Genomic DNA, 21,557 nt, shown 5'->3' with positions numbered 1-21,557 from the left:
TATATATTCCTTTTTATTAATTTAATAGCAAGGCATTTAAATTATATATGAAGACATTAATAAAATATTAAAAGACGAAAATAAAAAACTCTTGAATTTTTAAGGCCCCTGCGGATTGTGAGGCTGTGAAATGCAGCTTACAAAGCAAAGAAAAATAACGTGCGTCAACTCATCAGTAAGCAATCCAGCAAGCTTGCACTGTACAAATAGACATGAGCGCTGGTTATTGGCCTGCACAAGACTGGATTTTGGATCTTTTTTTATTGCAAACATTTCGTGTTGTGGTGTAATGCTTCTCGAATTTGGGGCAACTTAACAGTGTACCAACAGTGTAATGGTTTATGTATTGCAATGAGTGTCCTGTGTTATTTTGGGGAAGCATTTTGCGTATTTGCCCGGTACCCCATGGAGTGTGTGAAGAAACGTTAGTAGCCTGTAATACAAGACAAGCCATTGGCCAATGGGGGCTGGCCAATATCTAGGAAGTGACAATAACTCGTAAAACGTAACAATACACACTCCATTCTCTAAGTTCTGCTACGTTTTGTAGATGGTCTGACCCAGCTGTCTAGCTATCACAATCTGGCCCTTGTCGAGGTCACTGAGATCCTTTCGCTTGTCCATTCTTACTACTTCCAACACATCAATACAGCAGACAGTAATAATGAGGTAATTCGAAACTTTTAAAACTAAACAGCTTCGGTCTAGAAAAACGGGAGATATATAAATATGGGAATTGTAGTCTTTCTTAAACAGTATTTATGGCAACTGTAATGGCGCTATGTTTTTCTAAAAACTACAACTTCCGTCATCCCCCAAAGGCCCCTCAACCCGGCAGTAGCGCAACACGCAACGCCCATTGACTCTATTGGCTAGTCCAAATTGAAGGGGAGTTGTGTTAATATAAGTAAAAACAGACATACCAAATTAAAAAATAGAGTATCTCCTTCTCTAAGTAAGAATTCATTTTTTTAAGTAATATATGTAATTTAAAAAAAAATCAATATATTTTAAATCAATTTCTAAAACCACACAATAGATATCGTGTTGTCCCCTATCAGAGAGTGAGTACTATGGTATCGTCCTGTCTCCATCGCCTTCTTGGCGCGTTGTATTAAAATCGAATTTAGTACATATTTTTTAGTGCAGTGGGTTTTGGGTAGCCGGTCGAGAACGTTCGCTTTTTTCAAGTTTTGTCTTTGAGAACAATACAGCAGCACAACAATGTCATTTAAACACCGGTCAAGTCGATACGATGATGGTGATGATGATTATAGGTAAGGAGTAAAACTGGATGATTAGGGATGTGTATTTGTTGCAGCAGTTGTTTATTCTTGTTGCTAAAATAGGTGGTGGTGAGGAAAAGGAGAGGGGTCTGTGATTATACATTAACAGATAGATTGTCAAGCTTTTGTTCAGGTTGTAGGCTTTTAAAAACAGAAATAAAATTCGTGGTGAGATAAGGGGATTAGTTCAGAGAAAAACAATTTAGAAAGTTTAGGCGGTTTCAGACGGCAGCTAAAAGATTCCAAGTACAGTAGAATAACAATTGGTGACTAAATCCCGTATTTTTAGTTGTACAAGAGTCCGTTGAAAAATCTGTAAAATTGTGCATCGTACTAGATGTACAGGTACTGTCGTTCTCTTCAGTATAGTGGCGTGGAAACAAAAATAAAGCAGTAGTGGTCAACAGATCTGGACTATATCTTTGTTCATTTTTTTTCTTTTGTAAAGTTTTTTTTTCTGGTTTTCGAAAGAATACTTTGATTAATCGTTTTTTTCATTTTGGAAGATGTAAGCCGTGTTTATTTCCAAAATCTTTCATGTTGTACAAGAAAAGGTCTTACAACCATTGTTTTAAATATATTATAGTCAAAGCATTACTAACACAGGAAAAAAAGTACCAGGGAGCCGTGATTTGTAACAATGAAAGTTGGACAACGAAACGAAGCACCGTGGAGAATTAATGCTGCTGTCCTTGTTGAATGATCGCGATGCCGATTGGCTACTCTAGAAAATGGCTGCCACGGCGCGAAATCCAACAGCTGAGCCAAACCCCGGGTATTCATTTCCCGCGTTGTTTTGTCAGTGCAGGGCAATGCTGCGGGTCACGTTTGACCAACACTTTAAAGACGTGTTATTCCTCTTTCGACACACTAATAAAATATGGAATAAAATGATTGCTCAGTTTTCATTTTTACTTTAAAGAAAAAAAAGAGTGGCTTCAGCGTAGAGTTAGTTTTGACGGGGTTAATTTAGAACTGTACAGTACGATCTGTCGATCAAGTCCTTTCTCGTCTTAGTTTATAATTTATTCTTAAAGTTATAAAGCGATAATATATAGTAAAGATCGTATCGTATTCGTAATTTGTGCGTGTCTTTTGGGTTACAGTTTAACCTTTTGCATTCAGTATAACCATAAAAACAGCTTCTATTTCCGTACTTCTCGAAGGTGGAAAAATCCAAGGTTGAGTATCTTTAAAAAGTAAAGCTGATTTGCTACAAATTGTTTTGGCGCGTACTCGTATTTTATCGAACTGTAGGAATTCAACTTTTGTTGAAAAGGCTTCAGTAGGTACTTAAATCACGGAGTCAATTAGTCTCAGGGGAACATTTCTATATTCGAGCATTTCTCAAAATAATGCACCCCATTTTCATTTAAAAATTATAAGTATTGCGGATTAAATATACTCGGATAAGCAGCGTTAAATGTCTAACTTTATTCGTCCTTTCATTCTAATTATTGTGCTGATATGTGTAATGTAGGAGAAGACCCCCAGCAAGGTGGTCCCAGGGCCGTAAACGTGGAGCCGATGGGAAGCTGAGGCAGCAAGATGACGCAGATTCCACTTTGTTTGATGACCAAGAGAAGGGGAGTTATGATAACCCCCATTTGGACCAAAGACCACCAAGGTAGGAAGAAAATCTTACTGGGTATTTGTGAAGTTCTAAGGCCAAAGGGTATAAATATATATATATATATATATATATATATATATATATATATATATATATATATATTTGTGAATTTCCCATTGGGATTAATAAAGTATCTATCTATCTATAAAAACGCTTGATTTCAAAACTTGTATGGACACTTTGTATTTTTTTTTGTATTAACTTTTGACACAAAAATGTGATTGTCTCTGCCTTAAATGTTCAGAATATTTTTTTTTTTTTGTCTCTGTACCCCACTCATCCCCCAAATGACAGGCTGAGAATTGACATTTGTCTGCTAAGATGTTTTTAAAGTTGGTCTTAAACTGCACTCGTTTTTAAACAATTTTCAGACTATCTTAAAGTAATTTTAGATTTTTTTTTGCCATGTGTTGTCCTTTGATTTTTTTTTCATGCATACTTGTAGAGCTCTTGGCTTTGAGTCGTGCATTTTATTCATTTGGAAAATTTGTTTTTGCTGTTTACTTTTATACCTGTTTTAATCTGGGGTATTTTTTAATTTTAAACGTATATTTTGTAGAATTTATAATTTTTCTTAATTCTTCTGCAAAGGATCTTATGATAACATTTTGGTAAGATGGAGATTTTTGAAAAATCAGATTTTTTTTTTTTATGGCCATGTATATGTTTGTATTTGATAGAGATTAAAGCTTATATATTTTGTGTTTTTTTTAATTTTGTTTTGCTATTTTGCAGTTTTACAACTCCAGAAGCTGAAGGACCGTTCCCACGATGTTCAGATTGGGCCAAATGTGTGGAGGAGGAAGAGCTGAGAACAGATGTAAGGAAAGACATGCAGAGGTCAGTGAAGGTGATCTTTTACCAGACATGCCATAAATTGACATGGTGGCTTTTAAGCTTCTGTTACCTAACAGTGAAAGAACATTTCCACCTGCATAGAATTGTTTGGCTGTTTCTTTCATCCTTTTTCTTTCTTTCAAAAGCAACCCATATTTGAGTGAAACCATTTACTTAGGCACATATTTGTGTTTGTGTATATGTATGTATATATGTATATGTATGTGTGTGTGTGTGTGTATATATGTGTGTGTATATATATATATATATATATATATATATATATATATATATATATATAGTGTGTGTGTAGCTGTGTGTTTACTTGTCTTTAAACTTCAGTTGTTGAAAAGGCAGACATTCATGCAAATCCATACGACTTACAACAGTACTACAAGAAAACTGAGTGGTCTTTTACCTCCATCACCTATATCCATGCATTCCTTTAATGTTCTTAGCTACGTTTTTCAGTATTACCCTTTGCTGTTTTAAAAATTGTAATAATGAATATGTCTTGATTATGAAATTTGTAATTTTTTTTTCTTTTGGGTAGAGCAGATGGGAGAACATCTGAGTAGGGATGTTACAATACTAGTATTTTGATATTTAGTAACGATACCAGTAAAATTTCACATTACTCTATACTTATTCAATACTATGGCAAAAATAAAAAATCAATTTCAACAGCTTTTAATTAAAAGTGCCACCATTTTATCCAGTGAATAATATTGTGCCATTTTCTGAAACAGAATTTAAAAAGCATAAACATTAATAGTGTTATCGGCTTTAAAATAGTCAGGGCTCGAATTTTAATGTGTGGTTGGCATGGGAATTCCCACAGTGCAACAACAAATTTATGAATGTTTCGATGTTGAGCTTCCAGCATCGGGTTTATAAAGGATGATTTTAGTCTTGGACTATCTGATTTATTGTACCATGTGCACATTCCAAATTTATTCTATTTTCTTTCCAGTAACTGAAACAGTTCTGCTTAAAATGATACTAAAATGGAAAATTGTACATTATATCTGTAGTTATATTAGTACTGAAGTGTCCCAAATTGCTGGATATCATGGCAAGCATGTACACTGGTACTGTGAGTGATGTGCAGTGTGGAGGTAGAACCTCTGTGTTTTCCAGTTGTTTCTGGTGTTCATCAGGGGTGTATTCTTGTGGACTGGGTGTTGGGCAATGTTTTGGGGTCCTGTGGCTGTGGGGCATCTGTTGGTGAAGAGAGATTCACTGATCTTGACTTTGCTGACAATGCTGTGATCTTTGCAGAGTCAATGGACGCTGTGAACGGGGTTCTCAAGAGACTGAGCGAGGAGTCTGAGTGTCTGGGCTTATAAGCGTCTTGGACGCTTAAAGATCAAGGTCTTTAATGACCTCTCGGGCACAGCCATCAGCAGCGTCTGTCTGCGGAAAGAGTGTCAACTTTGTTGTGAGGTTTACTTAATTTGGCAGCAACATTCATGTCTCTAGTGACTCTTCCTATGAAGTCAGTAGATGAATTGGGAGGGCATGGGGTGTCATAAGGTTTCTGGAAAGGGGTGTGTGGTGCTTCCGATATCTCTGCAAAAGGATGAAGGTTCAAGTCTTTAGAGTTCGGATGCTTCCTGGTTTGCTATGTGGTTGCAAGACATGGAGGCTTTCCAGTGACCTGAGACGAAGACTGGACTCTCTCGCTACTGTGTCTCTTGGGAAAATCCTTGGGTACCACTGGTTTGACTTTGTGTTGAATGAATGGTTGCTCACAGAGTCCCGAATGAGTCACACTACCTGCATTGTGAGGGGCGTCAGTTATGGCACTATGACCATGTGGTTTGATTCCCTGAGGCTGATGTGGTTCACAGGGTCCTCATTATTGAGGATCCTAACGGCTGGCCCTGGCCAAGGGGACACCCACAAAACACTTGGCTGTGGCAGAGAGATGGTCGCATCCTGTGTACTGGACCATGTGTCTGCTTGGGGGATTGCCAACCAGGATCCCGAGCTGTTTCGTTATGTGGTGGTTGTGACAACATGCTGTACCAGTGCTTGCTCCCCAGCCTGACCTGTTCAATTAATGAATTCCAGGATAATTCAGGATATTTTAATTTAAACATTTTAAAGCTGCTTTTATAACATCATGTTTTGCTTTGTAAATTTGATATTTTAAGATTTATATTTACATTATCAAGATTTTTATTTAATGAATAAGTCAAATTTTGTCAAATCATAAGTTTTAAATAACAAGTTTTATTAATCCATCAGTTCAGAACTCCTGTAAAGCATACTTTATTGTGCCGTTTTCAAATTACTGTATCTTATATAATTGTGATGACTTAGTTATTGTTTTTCCTACTTAAAAATCCAGAATTACCTGCAGTGTACTTTGTAAGCTGCATTACATTTGCTAATATATCTTTCAAATATATGGTATATGTGATCTTAATATGTTTCATGAGTTACACTAAGGAACATTCAAAGACCAAATAAATGACAGAAATTTAGTCTTCATATTTGTATTTAGTAATGAAGTTTGCTGTTCTGTCCATCCTGCTTTCTTGGGTAAAATCAGTGCTTTGTGTTTCGAAGCACTGAATAAATAATGACCACGATTCCTGCAAAAACATAGTTGTCCTTCCTCAAACACAAAGGATTTCCAGACGTGACTTCTGCTGTTTTTATTTTCACTGTACCATCACCATTTTCATTTGTAGATTTTACTCATATATTATTGTACCTAAGTAATTTCTTTTTGCAGTCATTCATGAATACAGTGCGGACTTTCACTTGGTACTACTGATATTGTAAGAAAGTAAATACCAGCTACATTTTTAGAATTTTGAAGTTGACTTGGTATTAAAGTATCCATTCTTGTGCCATCCCCTCATCTCAGAAATTAGGAAGATGTTAGAAAGATTACATGATGACTCTCGTAATTGCAATGAAAGCAGTATTCAAATTTTGAAAATCATTTGAAGTGCCTAAATGTCCCAAATATTGATACTTTAGTACAAAAGTTCTGAAAACAGTACAGTACTAGATTTTTTTTTTTTCCTCCCCAGTATCCGTGCTACCTCAAAAGTCTGTATTGCACTCATGCATGACTGTAGGTAGACAAATTACTCCAGAAGGCGCAATAATACATGGGAGAAATGGAGTAAAAACTATATATCAAAATACGTGTTGGAAATTAAAAACAGCAGAGGTTATGGCTAGAAATGCTTTTGTGTTTGCGCATGAACGTTTTAATTTTAGCACATGAGGGTGCAGGAATCATGCTATAAAAAAAAAAAAATAATAATAATAATAATAGACGCAAAACACACATAGGGTTGAGCGATTTGCCATTTTTTACCCATTATGGAATTACTTCAGAAACAGATTTTTGCATGCTTTGACAGCGAAATATTGTCGCTGATCAAATGAGGTGTAATTGTTTAACTTTTTTACAAATGTGCGACAAGTAGAAGGAAGGATAACCGGATAAATTGCTTTTAAATAGTGTCCTATACAGACCTGATAAATGAATATAGGCTTTGCTTACATTCTGATTGTAATGAGCACTTCCACAGGTGTCCGTTTTATAGCCAGTGTATACAGTTCAGGGTCACACTGGATTGTGATTTTTTTATGTGTCCATACAGTATAAGGATGTGGGAGGACTGTCACAGACAACAGTTGTAGCAAGAAACATTGACATAAGACTCTAAAGAAGTGGCTATTTGGCTTGTCTACATGACATGAGCAGCTCCATCTGTTAATGCCAAAATAAAATTTAATTTAGTGCTTCAATGCTTTAAGGGACAAGGTACCTGTTAATGTGTTCTGTGTCAACCGAAACATACAGTTGGCAGGACAAGTAAAACTCTATACCTCATTGCTAAATACAAATCTGTAAACACTAAATTACAGACTGGCTAAATTTGTTATTCATTTGGCTTTTGAAGGAAAACTACTATTAAGTATCTATCTATCTATGTATTAGTTATATGATGTGTGCTTTCACTCACACAGTTATACTATTTGAATGGTACATTGAAGAATGTAATGCTGTTTCGCAGTTGTAAATTTGAGTACATGAAACAAAAGCTGAAGTACTTTTCAGATTCTGGTTCTGTACACAAGCAAAACAAAGTCTGATCACTCACGCCAGAACATTGAACACGGCAAAACAAAGGCTGCTTAATAGGATTTCACACATGAAGCTTTAAAGTTGAGACAAATATATATATATATATATATATATATATAATATTTTTTTTTTTTTTTAAAGGGCGGGGTGGGCGGAGGACAGATTTGGAAAATTAAAAAGCCATCATTTTCTAACAATAGAAATTTGACTAATTCATTTAAAATGTTATTCTTTAGTTATTTTTGACCATTTTAATGATTCAATTATAAATATTTCAATTGCGAATATTACAAACAACCAATTAATTTATTGACTTACCAGGCTTTAAAATATTGTCCAAAAACTGATTTAAAGAGTTGTTTTAAATGGAAATATCTGGCAGTATCCTGGAATTCACTAATTTAACATTACATATATAGCAATGTTTGAAGTTCTGTATTTAGTATAGGTTTTATGCAGTAGTTTTCAGGTTCTGGACAGAAAATAATGAATCAAATTAGAATGTGCACATACTAAGAGTAGTTCATGATGATATCATTCTTTATGAACCCTATGCTGAAATCCACACATTTTACTCATTATCCTCATTCTTATTACATTGCCCTTAACCAGCACTGCATATACTGTATAGGTGACTGTGAAAACTGAAAATGTATATTGCTTACAAATGCATTTTCTGTATTGTATTAAGAACATGTGTAATAGGCAAACCTTCTTGTCCTGAGGTGCTAATGATTGTTCTTTCATATGCCTTGGAAAATTAACATCTAAAAGTATGTGAATCCTTTTACAGAAGCATTTTTCCAGCTGTCCTTAAGTGATAGATGAGTCAAATTTCTTAAGCCACTAATCCACCTTACAAACGGTTTTGATCCATTCTGTGAAAAGAATTTATATTGTCATTTGGCTTTAGAGATAAGAGGGCTATGCTTATTGCAGTATAAATGTTGATGATGGCTCTGTCCTGGGGCCCCTCCTCCTCATTATTTACCTACACCTCTCTCTTCACCTTGCGCCTTATCTCCTTGTACTCTTGTCTACTTTCTGCATCTCTCTGACTATCCCACTTCTTCTTTCCCATCCTCTTCCTCTGTATACTTTCCTGTATTTCCCCATTCCACCATCAGGTTTCCTTTTCCTCCTTCCTTTGTCCAGATGTTACACCAAGCACCCTTCTTGCTGTCACCCTTACTACATCTGCTGTAGTTTCTCAGCTGTCTGGTAACTCTTCACTGCCATCCAGTGCCTCTCTCACCTTCTTCCTAAACTCAACCTTGCAGTCTTCCTTTTTCAACTTCCACCATTTGATCCTTGGCTCTGCCCTCACTCTCTTCCTCTTCTTGATCTCCAACGTCATCCTACAGACCACCATCCTATGCTGCTTAACTACACTTTTCCCTGCCACCACTTTGCAGTCTTTAATCTCCTTCAGATCAACTCTTCTGCATAGGATGTAATCTACCTGTGTGCATCTTCCTCCACTCTTGTACATAACTGTATGTTCCTCCCTCTTCTTAAAATATGTATTCACCACAGCCACGTCCATCCTTTTGGCAAAATCCACTATTCTCTGACCTTCTTCATTCTTCTCCTTGACACCATACCTACCCATCACCTCCTCGTCTCCTCTGTTCCCTTCACCAATATACCCATTGAAATCCGCTCCAATCACCACTTTCTGTCCCTTGGGTACGCTGTTCATCACTTCATCCAACTCACTCCAAAAGTCTTTTCTCATCCATTGCACACCCAACTTGCAGTGCATATGCACTAACAACATTCATCATCACACCTCCAATTTCCAGCTTCATAATCATTACTCTGCCTGACATTCTCTTCACCTCCAAAACACTCTTGACATACTATTCCTTCAGAATAACTCCTACCCCATTTTTCCTCCCATCCACACCATGATAGAACAATTTGAATCCACCTCTGATCCACCTGGCCTTACTCCCCTTCCAATTAGTCTCTTGCACACACAATATATCAACCTTCCTTCTCTCCATCATATCTGCTAACTCTCTTCCCTTACCAGTCATACTGCCAACATTCAAAGTTCCTATCCTCAGTTCCACTCTTTACTTTCCTCCTCTCCTCCTGCCTCCGGACATGTCTCCCTGCTCTTCTCCTTCTTCTTCTTCGACCAACACTAGCCCAATTTCTGCCAGCACCCTGTTGGTGAACAGTACTGGTGGCGTCGTTGCTAACCCTGGCCTCAACCGATCCAGTATGGAAATTTGTATTGTTGTCCGCATATTGATTTGGCAAAATTTTACACCGGATGCCCTTCCTGACGTAACCCTCCCTATTTATCCGGGCTTGGGACTGGCACGAAGAAACGCACTGGTTTGTGCATCCCCTGTGGTTGGGTTATTTAACTTGTATTTTTAGTTTTGTTTATAATGTGATTCTTGTCTATTGTTTGGTGTCCTTGAGTGTTTAGAAAGGTGCCTATGAATAAATGTAGTTGTTATTATTATTATTATTATTATTATTATGATAAGAGTCACATCCTTATAACAAAGTCATGTTATTGTATACTACAGATTTCATAAGTGAAACTACTATGTACTGTTCCCAAAATTTAAATAAAATCGGTCTTCTAAAGTATGTTCTTTGGTTACATGTATTTGACAACTTATTAGCAGTGCAGCACTGTTTGCTTTGGTGTAAACCAAGATGTTGCCTTGTCCTGACCTGGTATTTGTTTGTTTTGTTCAGGTACAGAAGACGAATCTTGGTTAATGAAATGTATGACAGGGAAAGGAAGGCCTCCTCTGGAAGGTATGTGTTATATACAACAGTGTAGCCAAGACTCGAGCCACTTCAAACTATGGCTGCAAGAGTAGCAAGATTTTTTTTCAGTAGCCTGTAGACATGTTTGAATGACAATTAATATATATTTTCTAGATTTCATTTTTTTTTTTTTTTTTATTAAGTACAGAAATATAGGATGCACCTCCGCTTCAGTTGTTGAGCTTGTAGACCTTTTTGGATAAAGGTCTTGAGCAGTTTGATTGGGATAAGCGAAATTGCGTTTAAAAAGTTACATAGGTTAAATAGACAGTTGTCAGTGGCAGGCATGTTCAGTGATAGTAAAAACAACTTTTTTTTTTTTCTTTTTTTTTTTTTTTTTGAAGATCAGAATAAAGCCTGCATAAGGGTAACTGTGAGTGTTAATGCATTCCACGGTTAATGATGTAGTACTAGGGTGTTGTACCGTGTTAGCCATTATGAATGTAGAGAAAAGCCAAGCAAAATGTGAGTTGCCTCAAAAGCTTGCATATTGTAATCTTTTTAGTTAGCCAATAAAAGGTGTCATTTTGCTTGGCTTTTCTCTACGGTTAATGATGTAAAGTTCTCAGAAGGATGATATCAAAAATGTAGTGAGATAGAGGTGTTAAAGTGTCTGTGAATTAGGAAATTTACCTTTAACAAAAATAGTTGGCTGAATAAATATTTTTGTATTTTCTGGTTAAAAATCCTTTCTAGTGCATTCCTCACAATCAAGAGCACTCCAGAATCCTTGTAATTAAAGTAATTACTCGTCAACAATTCAGAAGTGTAGTTATTTTGAGAAAAGATAAATGAGTGCTTTTCTGTTTGGTTAATTTCTGTGTTTTTGTAAGTAACATAAAGCATTTATGACTTTCACTCGTTAGATGCTCTGGTCAGCTGAAGGTGATGTGGAAAAAATTTTCATTTCGAAGTTCAACTGTTTAGCAATGTATAGTAATGTTGTGCGTGCCCATGAGTAAAGGTGTCTTGAGTTTATTTTGTACAGTACATTTACACTAACTTTTTAACCCATTTGCTTCATTGAGTGTGATACCATCATACAGTCCTCCCTCCAAGGGTGCTAGTAAATCTCACTTCACTGGCTTAATCAATTGTTTCTTAGTTTGGCCATCCGCTATATATTCTTTACTCTGATGATTGATGCAAATGGCTCATATGTTTGTGGATGTACTATAAAAGGTGATAATTGCAGCCCAGGCATATATGTGAATGCCTGGTGACTGTCACTTTACAGGTTACATATTTTCAGCTGAAAATGTGTAATTTTTTTATACTACTTGGAAACTGTGTAGTTAAAATATGCATTAAAATGTACACTCCACTTCCATAGTGCAGTGTATTCATCTCAAATTTCTTTTTTACTAGCTGTGCTACAGGTTTTATTGGTTAAAAATCTAATCAGGTTTTTTTTATTTTTTATTTATTAAACCCTCCTACATGTTTTTCCCATTTTAATTTTTTTTTCCCTAAACCATAGCAACTGGATGCACACACAGATACAGTACACAAACACTTTAATTAAATTGGGTAGTTGATTTTTCTCCCTCAGGCAGTTACTGTCTGTTAGACTTGCTCACCATAAATGTTTGCAATGCACTGTTTATTGGAATGTACTTTATAATGGATGTTGTAATAAAATGCAGTGCATTTTTCATTCCAAAAGGTGGTATATCACAAGCTTAGCATTGCTTTCACAAATCCCATACCAAATGGCATATAACTGACATAGCAACTGGACAGATTCACAGTTACAGAAAGACACTTGCCATTTAATTAAGGGTAGGGTGTTAGGTGTGTATGTATGAGTCTATGAATGTATGATTTGGATGGCATGGTACTTGCACAGTTGTTAGGGGTGCTGCCTTGCAGATATAGCATCCTCAGTTGAAATCCCTGATTCTAAATTTGGCTAGTGTAATGTATGTATGCGTGGATGCATAGGCTAGGCTATGTTTTGGTGTGCTGTCCAGTGTAGTTTCCTGCCTTGTGCTTGATTCTGTCAGAATAGGCTCTGGCTCATCATTAACCTGAATTAGACCAGGCAGATTTGAGAAATTTGTGTTGCAGAAAAATCTTAGATGTTTCCATGGAGTGGACATTTATATAGTTTAAATGTAGCTGTGTTAATTTGTTAATCTCTGCCTGTTACGCTTTCATTCTATAGCTCTGATTCCAGAGACTCTCCAGTGCCAGCTGAATTGGAAACTGATGAGAGGGTACTTATGCGGAGACAAAAGCAGATAAACTATGGGAAAAATACTATTGCTTATAACAGATACATTAATGAGGTTCCTAGGTAAGTAAGACTATTTAGAAAATCAGCCATTGATGCCACGCTCTACTGAAATGTGCCTTCAACTTCTGTTTCTTTTACTTGCTCTACTCATGTTCTCTATCAGAAGCTTTTTAAAAACAGGATACATTCTCAGTCACTCTGATCAAATGCTTGTGTTTCTTCCTTATAGTGTTTCACTAATATTATGTAACAGTCTCCCCATGCTGTTTTTATTTTATGCTTCAGTTTCTTAAATATTTAAGAATACCCCACATTCCTTCCTATAAGGAGATGGTTTCAGATATGGCCTTAAATGTACTCTTTGTTTTAATATTTAAAATTTAAAAATTTGTAGTAATTTGACAGCCATTATCCTAGCATTTATTTTCTAATAAATAAAAACCCTATTAATAACGTCTAATTCTTCAGTGTCTAAACAATAAAATAGTTCATCTCCAACTGCCCTCCCCCAGCCAATGAGCCCATCTAACATGCGTGTTTATAATAGCAGGCTATATTCTGCACAGCCACTAAGTTTATTCTTTGAACAACTCCTTTTTGCTAATGATACAGTAGATGTACATTAACGTATTGTAAATTGTTCGTACAAATGCATAGCAGTTAAAGGTAAGGTGCTATACTTGTAACTAACCCCCCCCCCCACACACACACACTTTTGACTGATATTTATACAGCAAATTCAGTTCTTTTACAATACCTGTTTGGGCTACACCAACACAGTCTGTAGCCCCTGAAGAACGTGTGCAATGGTAAAGTGACATAGTCTAAGTAAGCATTTATGTTCAGTATGTGTGGTGTAGCTGCTTTGAAATACTATTACATTAAGAAAAGTCAAATCACTGGGTATTTGCTGGCTGCAGTGAAATGCAGTTAAGCTTAGTAAACAATCTTTTGACACCAGTGTTATGTATAGTATCTACACAATGTATATTTATTTTCCCCAAGAGCAAATAAGGCTTACCTACTGTATGACATGAGTTTTCTTCGCTGCGCTCACCTCTGTTTTGGGGATCACACCATTTGTGTATGTATGTATGTGTGTGTGTTTGCGCACACGTCCACTGCATCCTGTGTTTTGACGAACACCATCACTCAAAATTCTGGCATTTGATTGGTGTTACTTCTGCTGATCAGATCTGCCACATGACTAATCGGTCAGGCTCTCATCTTTTTATAGAACAACAATCTAGAGGCGATTTTATTGATTTAATTTAGATTAATTTAACAAGTAATTTTGTATGGATAACTTGAGTAGGCATTTGAATGTTTTTTTTAATCATTTTATGTTTTTGAAAAGTAAAGGCATGAAGTTGTCCTAACAGAATCCCAGATTTCATCTATTTGTTGTCCTGTAAATGCTCTGAGGGGTTTGTTTTTTTGTTGTGTCTCCCCCCCCCCCTCACTTTGTACTACATAGTATGAAAGTTGATGTGTCCGCATCACATTGAAAGGACATCCAGCTGCATCTTTCACTTTATGGTCATATTAAGGCATTATGATACATCTGAACAGGGCATTTTGTTTCTCACCAACCTTGTATGTGGTTTGATCAACCGGATCAGTTTTATTTATTTTTAAAAAGTTTTATGTTGAGCTCTGTTATCGCACAAAAAGACAGTTCTATTGTTTCCAATAGGCTGTGCTTTTTAAAGACTAACATTAAAGTTGCATCATTTAAATTGTTCAGTCCCTCCAACCTGTTCTTGTAGTGTATGTGTATTTTACATCTCTAGAAAGATTTAGTGGTGATCCTTTTGAAGTTCAAATGTGTGTACAATAGGCATTATAGTCTGTATTTTTAGTGTTGGTATATCCTCAAAAAAATGGTCATCTTACACTTTTCAGTAGTTAATTTAATAATACTGTATGAAGATTGATTAAATCTGTACATTTTGTTAAACTTGTCACAGCAGAGGAATTAATTTTGACTTTCATTTTAGACACTTTCGACAACCAGGGATTCATCCAAGGACTCCCAATAAGTTTAAGAAGTACAGTAGGAGATCTTGGGACCAGCAGATACGTATCTGGAGGGTTGCCCTACATGCTTGGGATCCACCAGAGGAAGAAGGCAGTGATTTACAAGCAATGTAAGAGTGTGTGTGTGTGTGTGTGTGTGTTTTTCCTCACAATAACCCTAAACATTACCTAATTTTTGTAGGTGAAATATTTTAAAATATAAATTCTACTAGTAATATAAATGTGTATAACTTAGACTGTGCAGTTATTCATAAGTTAAGAGTTATTAAAAAAAACAAACAAAACATTATCACATAATTTAGTCAAAATGTGAAGTAAAAATATCTGCTGTTCATCTTATGGCTGTCACAATACCAAATACCAACATTTCAAACCTCCATATATTAAGAAAAATGTTAAAATTTATTGCCGAATGCAATATATACTTTAACTCAAGAAAATGTATTTAATTTGAAATTCTGTATTTTTTTTGAAATGTTAACATTGATAGAAATACAGTAATCCCTCCTCCATCGCGGGGGTTGCGCTCCAGAGCCATCCGTGAAATAAGAAAATCTGCGAAGTAGAAACCATATGTTTATATGGTTATTTTTATATTGTCATGCTTGGGTCACAGGTTTGCGCAGAAACACAGGAGGTTGTAGAGAGACAGGAACGTTATTCAAACACTGCAAACAAACATTTGTCTCTTTTTCAAAAGTTTAAACTGTGTTCCATGACAAGACAGAGATGACAGTTCTGTCTCACAATTAAAAGAATGCAAACATATCTTCCTCTTCAAAGTAGAGAAAAGCCAAGCAAAATGACACCTTTTATTGGCTAACTAGAAAGATTACAATATGCAAGCTTTCGAGGCAACTCAGGCCCCTTCTGTCTTCAAAGGAAACAGAGGAATGCAAACAAATCAATAGGGCTGTTTGTTTTTAAGTATGCGAAGCATAAGCGGCACAAAGCTGTTGAAGGCGGCAGCTCACACCCCCTCCCTCAGGAGCAGAGAGAGAGAGAGAGATAAAAAAATCAATACGTGCCCTTTGAGCTTTTAAGTATGCTAAGCACCGTGCAGCATACTTAAAAGCTGCACACAGAAGGTAGCAACGTGAAGATAATCTTTCAGCATTTTTAGACGAGCATCCATATCGTCTAGGTGTGCGAACGGCCCCCCTGCTCACACCCCCTACGTCAGGATCACAGATAGTCAGCGCAAGAGAGAGAGAGAGAAAGTAAGTTGGGTAGCTTCTCAGCCATCTGCCAATAGTGTCCCTTGTATGAAATCAACTGGGCAAACCAACTGAGGAAGCATGTACCAGAAATTAAAAGACCCATTGTCCTCAGAAACCCGCGAAGCAGCGAAAAATCTGCGATATATATTTAAATATGCTTACATATAAAATCCGCGATGGAGTGAAGCCGCGAAAGGCGAAGCGCGATATAGCGAGGGATTACTGTACTGTTGTTCAGATAACAAAGTGAAATTATTACAAATGTTAAATTGTAATCAATTGAAGTATTGCAATCTTTTATAAACGGCATACATACCAATATTCAAAGATTAAATAAACATTCAAATGAAAGAAACATCGTTTTCTTTTTATAAACAGTTCAGAAAAATAACATGCACAAACACAAACAGACTAGTAACCACCTGTCTTTGAAACTCTATTCTGTGAGTTTGTTGTGTGCCTTTGTTGGGCTGGATAATGAGTCCTGACATACTAAATAAATGCTTTGAAACACAACTGGAAATATATTATGAGCAAATGGCAGAGTAGCACCACTGTTTCTTCAGTTAAGCACTGAAAGTTACAGCACCTTATGTTTATATGGTAAATGTAATTTTTTTTTTTTAAATTGATCATAATAACACAAGTTACGAGCTACAGCAGTAAATTTCACAGAGTTTAAAAAGCAATTGAATTCATGTGCGCTAATAAGTGTTACCCTGGAATGAAAAGCAAAGGAAAAACAAATTTTACCTGCTGGTAAAAATAATTGAAGACCCGTCTTGACGCGTTAAACATTTAACTGGCTACAAAAAAACGTTCTAATCTGTAGGAAAAAAGACATCCCTACTTCAAATGGTTAAGGCTCCAACACTGCTGAAATTTCCATGTTTTTAACACTTGTGAGTGGATGGAAATGGAGCTCGAACCATGGTGAACTGGAAGTGCATTTGTAATGTATGCTATAGATCTGATAACTTGAAAAATGAGTATTGAAGTAATTTTAAAATGTAGATACTTATCAATATTTCAGTAACAACCCTAGTTCATCCTGTCAGTGTCAGAAGTTCACTCATATTGATTAGAATACTATTATGAGACTTTTTTTAAGCCATTGGCAAAGTTTGTCTTGGTCTTTACCCCACCCACTTCAGGTCTTCTTGCTTACGGATTTACTGCTCTGAGTTTGGATCCCTCACCCTTACTCTCCTACAAATGTCCACATTAATTTGGACTGACCTGATTTTAAAAATTTTTAGTTCAGTTACCTACATGTCTTTGGCATGTGGGAGGAAAACTAGCGTACATTGGGGGAGAATACACAAACACCACACAAGTCGAGACCTCATTCCAAAATCAAACCTAGAATTCTTAAACAGTGGTTGTAATGCTAACTGCTGCCATCTTGACATTAAACTGTACTATGTTTTTGGTGAGACTACTCTCAAATGAAGACAAAATGGACTAATTGAAGTAGTTGCTGAAAAATATGTAATCATAACAGTGATCTAAAGCAAAGATTAAAAAGTATGCAATGCGGCAAGAGACTTCTAGACTGTAATGTCTTCAAGCAACTTGAGAGAGTTGTGATGTCCAAAGCTTGTATTGCCTAGTTCATAAAGGTTCCTTTGTTTTTTAGCAAAATGTGCCTCTTCAAGATATGCAGACCCTTTGGTAACACTTGAATGTTGTGTAACTTTTCATTGATACAGTATATGCCCAACTAAAAAAAAAAAATGAATAAACTAATTGGTCCATATTGTTTTCTGAAATGTTTTCATTTCAGTGTTGTAATGTAAATTTTCTTTATACCCCACTCCCTCAAAACCCATAAAACAGATGTCATGTAAGTGTTGGTTTATTTGAACTTGAAAAATTAGAAAAAGCATTTTACCGTAATTCATTTTGCTGCCACAGATGCCTTTTGACTAGTGACTCTTTCTGTTTAGTGAGCCGATTGACTTGGATGATATGGAGGTTGAATCAGGGGCCAGTGGTTCAACAGAATCTGAGACAAGTTCCCATTATATGAAAGCCTGCAAAGCACCAGCTTCAACACCAGAAGTAAGTAGAATTGGAATTTCTTGGGCTTCCTAGAACTATATCACCTGATAGGCCTCAATTAACCAAAAATAATACATTTGTATAAAATCAGTTAACTTCAAACATTTCTTCATAATATATGAAAGATCTTTGTGCATATTAGAAATATGCTATAGAGAGGGGCATAGCTACCAGTAAGGCTGGACAATGTAGACCAAGGGGTGGCTACCTGTTTTCATTCTAACCCTTTTCCTAATCAGTGACCAGTTCTCACTGCTAATTAACTTTTTTCCCCATCACTTTAATAGTCTCCGTTAAGAGTTCAGTCCTCTGAATTTGTTCCTTTCTTCATTAAATGAGAGCCAAGCAGAAATGAGAAGTGAAACGAGCTAACAGATCACCAGCTAAACTGGGGCTTTAAACTCCAACCAATTTCACTCCACTTTCTTAATGAGAAGCTAATTCTTGCTGTTAATTAAATCCGTTATTTAATTCCTTGGCTTGTTGCTGCTCTCATTCTGCCACAGCACACATTTCGGAAACTGTTGTTTTTCTGTTCTTTCTAAGAGCACCGTCAAAATGTTTTGGTGACCTGAGAGATCAACCTTATCAAGACCATCACCTCTTTAATTTCAGATATTGTGCACAGGGGAGCTGGTCATGTGGTGGCTTGTTTTGTGTCTCATTATTGTTTGGTTGATAATTAAAGAAAAAGAAACAACTATGGGGCCAATTGTTTACTAGGTAGCAATACAGATTCCAACTTATCAATATTGGCTCTCTGTATTTTTAAAACCTTTAAAATGTGAGTTGCTGTACTAAACAGAGCATTGCTTGCTGTCTACACTTGCAAGAGGAGCATCCTATATAATTATTCCATTCTTAATTTTGGCTAGAAAGCATATTTATCTTTCCTGCCTCTCCATGCCCAGAGTAATTACTCAGATTCATGATTCTGTTTATTAATCCACTGTAATGTGAGAACCAAGATTTTGGTCCTCTCTTTACAGACTAATTTTCTTGTAACTGAACACCATGCGCATTTCCTCAAGCACTGAAATACTTGGCCTAGAGGATTACTACAACTTAATGCTTAGAAAAGCAGATGGGGGTGGTTTTCAGATTAGCCACTTTGGCTACTCACAATTAAGTAGGGGGGCAAAATCGGTTGAAAAGTAATATATTGCCAAATGGAGTGGGATTTTTTTTTCCCCCCAGGCCAATAAATGTGTGTATATTATCCATGTAAGTAGCAACTTTCCAATGTGAATATCTGTTTTGTTGGAACACTAGAAGTAATGGAAGTCAACAAGTGGCACCTACAAAGGATAGGACGGCTAGCCTCGAGAAAAGAGCTCACTTAATTCCTATTAATTGGAACATATCAACACTGCCCCCTACATTTACAGTTACATCACTGACACATTACCATTGCTTATCAATTTGTAAGCTGTGCTAAAACTAATCTTATAGAAGATTAATCCAGGAGATGGAACAGATTTTACATTTCTGTTGTGTTTATTTTACACAGTTGGACAAAAGCTCATTCTAATATATTGATTAGCTGAAACTATTTAAATCTTTTTTTCTCATAACCGAATTTGTTAACTGCTCCCTTCAAGAATTTTTCACTATTTACTAGGGCTAGCTGTATGTGATTCCTGGAAAAGTGGTGCCTATTTGGAGATTAAATTTTATAAGTGATGAAAGTAACTCACACTGTTTCCCAAATGTAATTTTCAGAATTCCTGTTCTGGCACTCCAAACAAGATGAGACGCACAGAGAACGAAATGGAGGCTGCTTTTGACTTGGGAGCATGTTTGGCAGATACTGAAGATGGCAGCCTTTGGTCAAGCTAGTAGTAAACTGGTCTTTTTTTTTTTTTTTTACTGGACTAATCCTGCCACTTTATTTTCTGGTTCACAGAAAAAAATTTTGGCAAAAGGGTTATTTTGAAATGCTCTTTCAGTTTTGTTTTCCTATTTGTATTTGAGCTTTCTGTGAATTGCACAGAATTGGAAGTTCCACATTGACCAAAATCTTGTTTTAACCTAAACCTTTGCCAAACATTTGGTAAGTATGATGTCATATTTCGAAGAGTTCACATTTAAACCTTTGGCATTCCTTGAATAAAAGTTAAGCCTGTGTTTAAAATTTACATTTTTTTTTTTTTTTTTGTAACTTTGGCTCTTAATGTTTGTGTTTTCATATGCACAGCTTTCCAGGATTTATCATAAGATATTCTTATAAAATGCTGTGTAGTTTAATGTATACCTTTAACTCTGAATTTCAAAAATTAGTTTGGCATTACATATTATGATTCTGTATTTGAATAATGGTTGTTATATTTAATGTTAAAGTGTGTTCTTGAATGCAGTTTTGGTGAAATTTTGAGCATAAGAGAGATTTAAGATTATTACCATTTTATCCTCATAGTTCATATTTATTGCCAACACTGTTATAAAATAAATTAAGTCAATTGGTTACATGCTTTGTATACATGAGTGCTAAACATTTATTCAATTATACAGATTTTATTTTCTTATGACTTATAATATAAACAGATCAACGTCTGTTTACATAAGTGTGTTCTTAAGTGCTTCTGTTTTTAATTGAGAATTATGTAAGGAGATGGTAAATTTATTTAACATGAACAAGATTATAACACATGCAATAAAAAGTTGTTTTCCCAATTAATTCAAGAATGCAAGTAGATTCTCCGTATGCATTTAAAAAACTGTGCAGATTGTGGAGCTAACCAACCCCCCCTTTTTTAAATTCTGGAGTATAGTTTTGTTTTATCTGTGTTTTAATGTGGATTTTTCTTGCTTATGTAAATAACAGCCTTGTATATATGTACTTTAAAATTTTTTTCCTACAAAACCAGAATAAATTACTGGTATTATATTTTCAAGATCGAATGCTTGACATATTGTTAGCAATTCCCTCTGATTTGCAGTTTCTTTTATGCGATGAAGGAAGACATTTTGCCAGAGAGGATAAACAGTATAATAAAAGGATAAACTTATCTCTCTTCTGTTTTTATTTATAATAAACAAACGGATAGCAATATGTAAAACCACAATATTCTCTAGAAGAGGCGTATGACACAAGACATTAAAGAATAAAGCAACTGTGCTGTTTTATCAAGCTTGAGAGTTTTTGGTTTTAGAGCACAGGTGCAAGTCAAACTACACTTGGGTTTTCTGTCAACACGGTGACGTATGGTTTACATAAAGCTCTTTTAAATTGACCGAAAATGCATGTCTCTCTGTCCACTCAAGTCTGGCTGAAGGTTTGTTCTTTTGAAAATTTGTTTTCAAAAATACTTTTCAGTTT

At 35.8% G+C, this 21,557-nt stretch overlaps 1 protein-coding gene across 1 annotated transcript; it reads left to right on the top strand.

The window, feature by feature from the left end:
- Positions 1-1,075: 1,075 nt before the first annotated feature.
- Positions 1,076-20,094, top strand: slbp (stem-loop binding protein). Its single transcript, XM_028801605.2, has 8 exons — positions 1,076-1,277; positions 2,767-2,913; positions 3,655-3,759; positions 10,601-10,663; positions 12,843-12,974; positions 14,915-15,064; positions 18,124-18,238; positions 19,961-20,094. The coding sequence occupies exons 1-8, from the start codon at positions 1,225-1,227 to the stop codon at positions 20,075-20,077; spliced, it is 882 nt and encodes a 293-aa protein (XP_028657438.1). The 5' UTR covers positions 1,076-1,224; the 3' UTR covers positions 20,078-20,094.
- Positions 20,095-21,557: the final 1,463 nt, after the last annotated feature.

The sequence above is a fragment of the Erpetoichthys calabaricus genome, chromosome 5 (genome assembly GCF_900747795.2).
Source record: "Erpetoichthys calabaricus chromosome 5, fErpCal1.3, whole genome shotgun sequence".
In the NCBI taxonomy this organism is placed as follows: domain Eukaryota; kingdom Metazoa; phylum Chordata; class Cladistia; order Polypteriformes; family Polypteridae; genus Erpetoichthys; species Erpetoichthys calabaricus.
The sequence above is the reverse complement of the archived record's forward strand: the minus strand, read 5'-3'. Positions and strand labels throughout refer to the sequence as shown.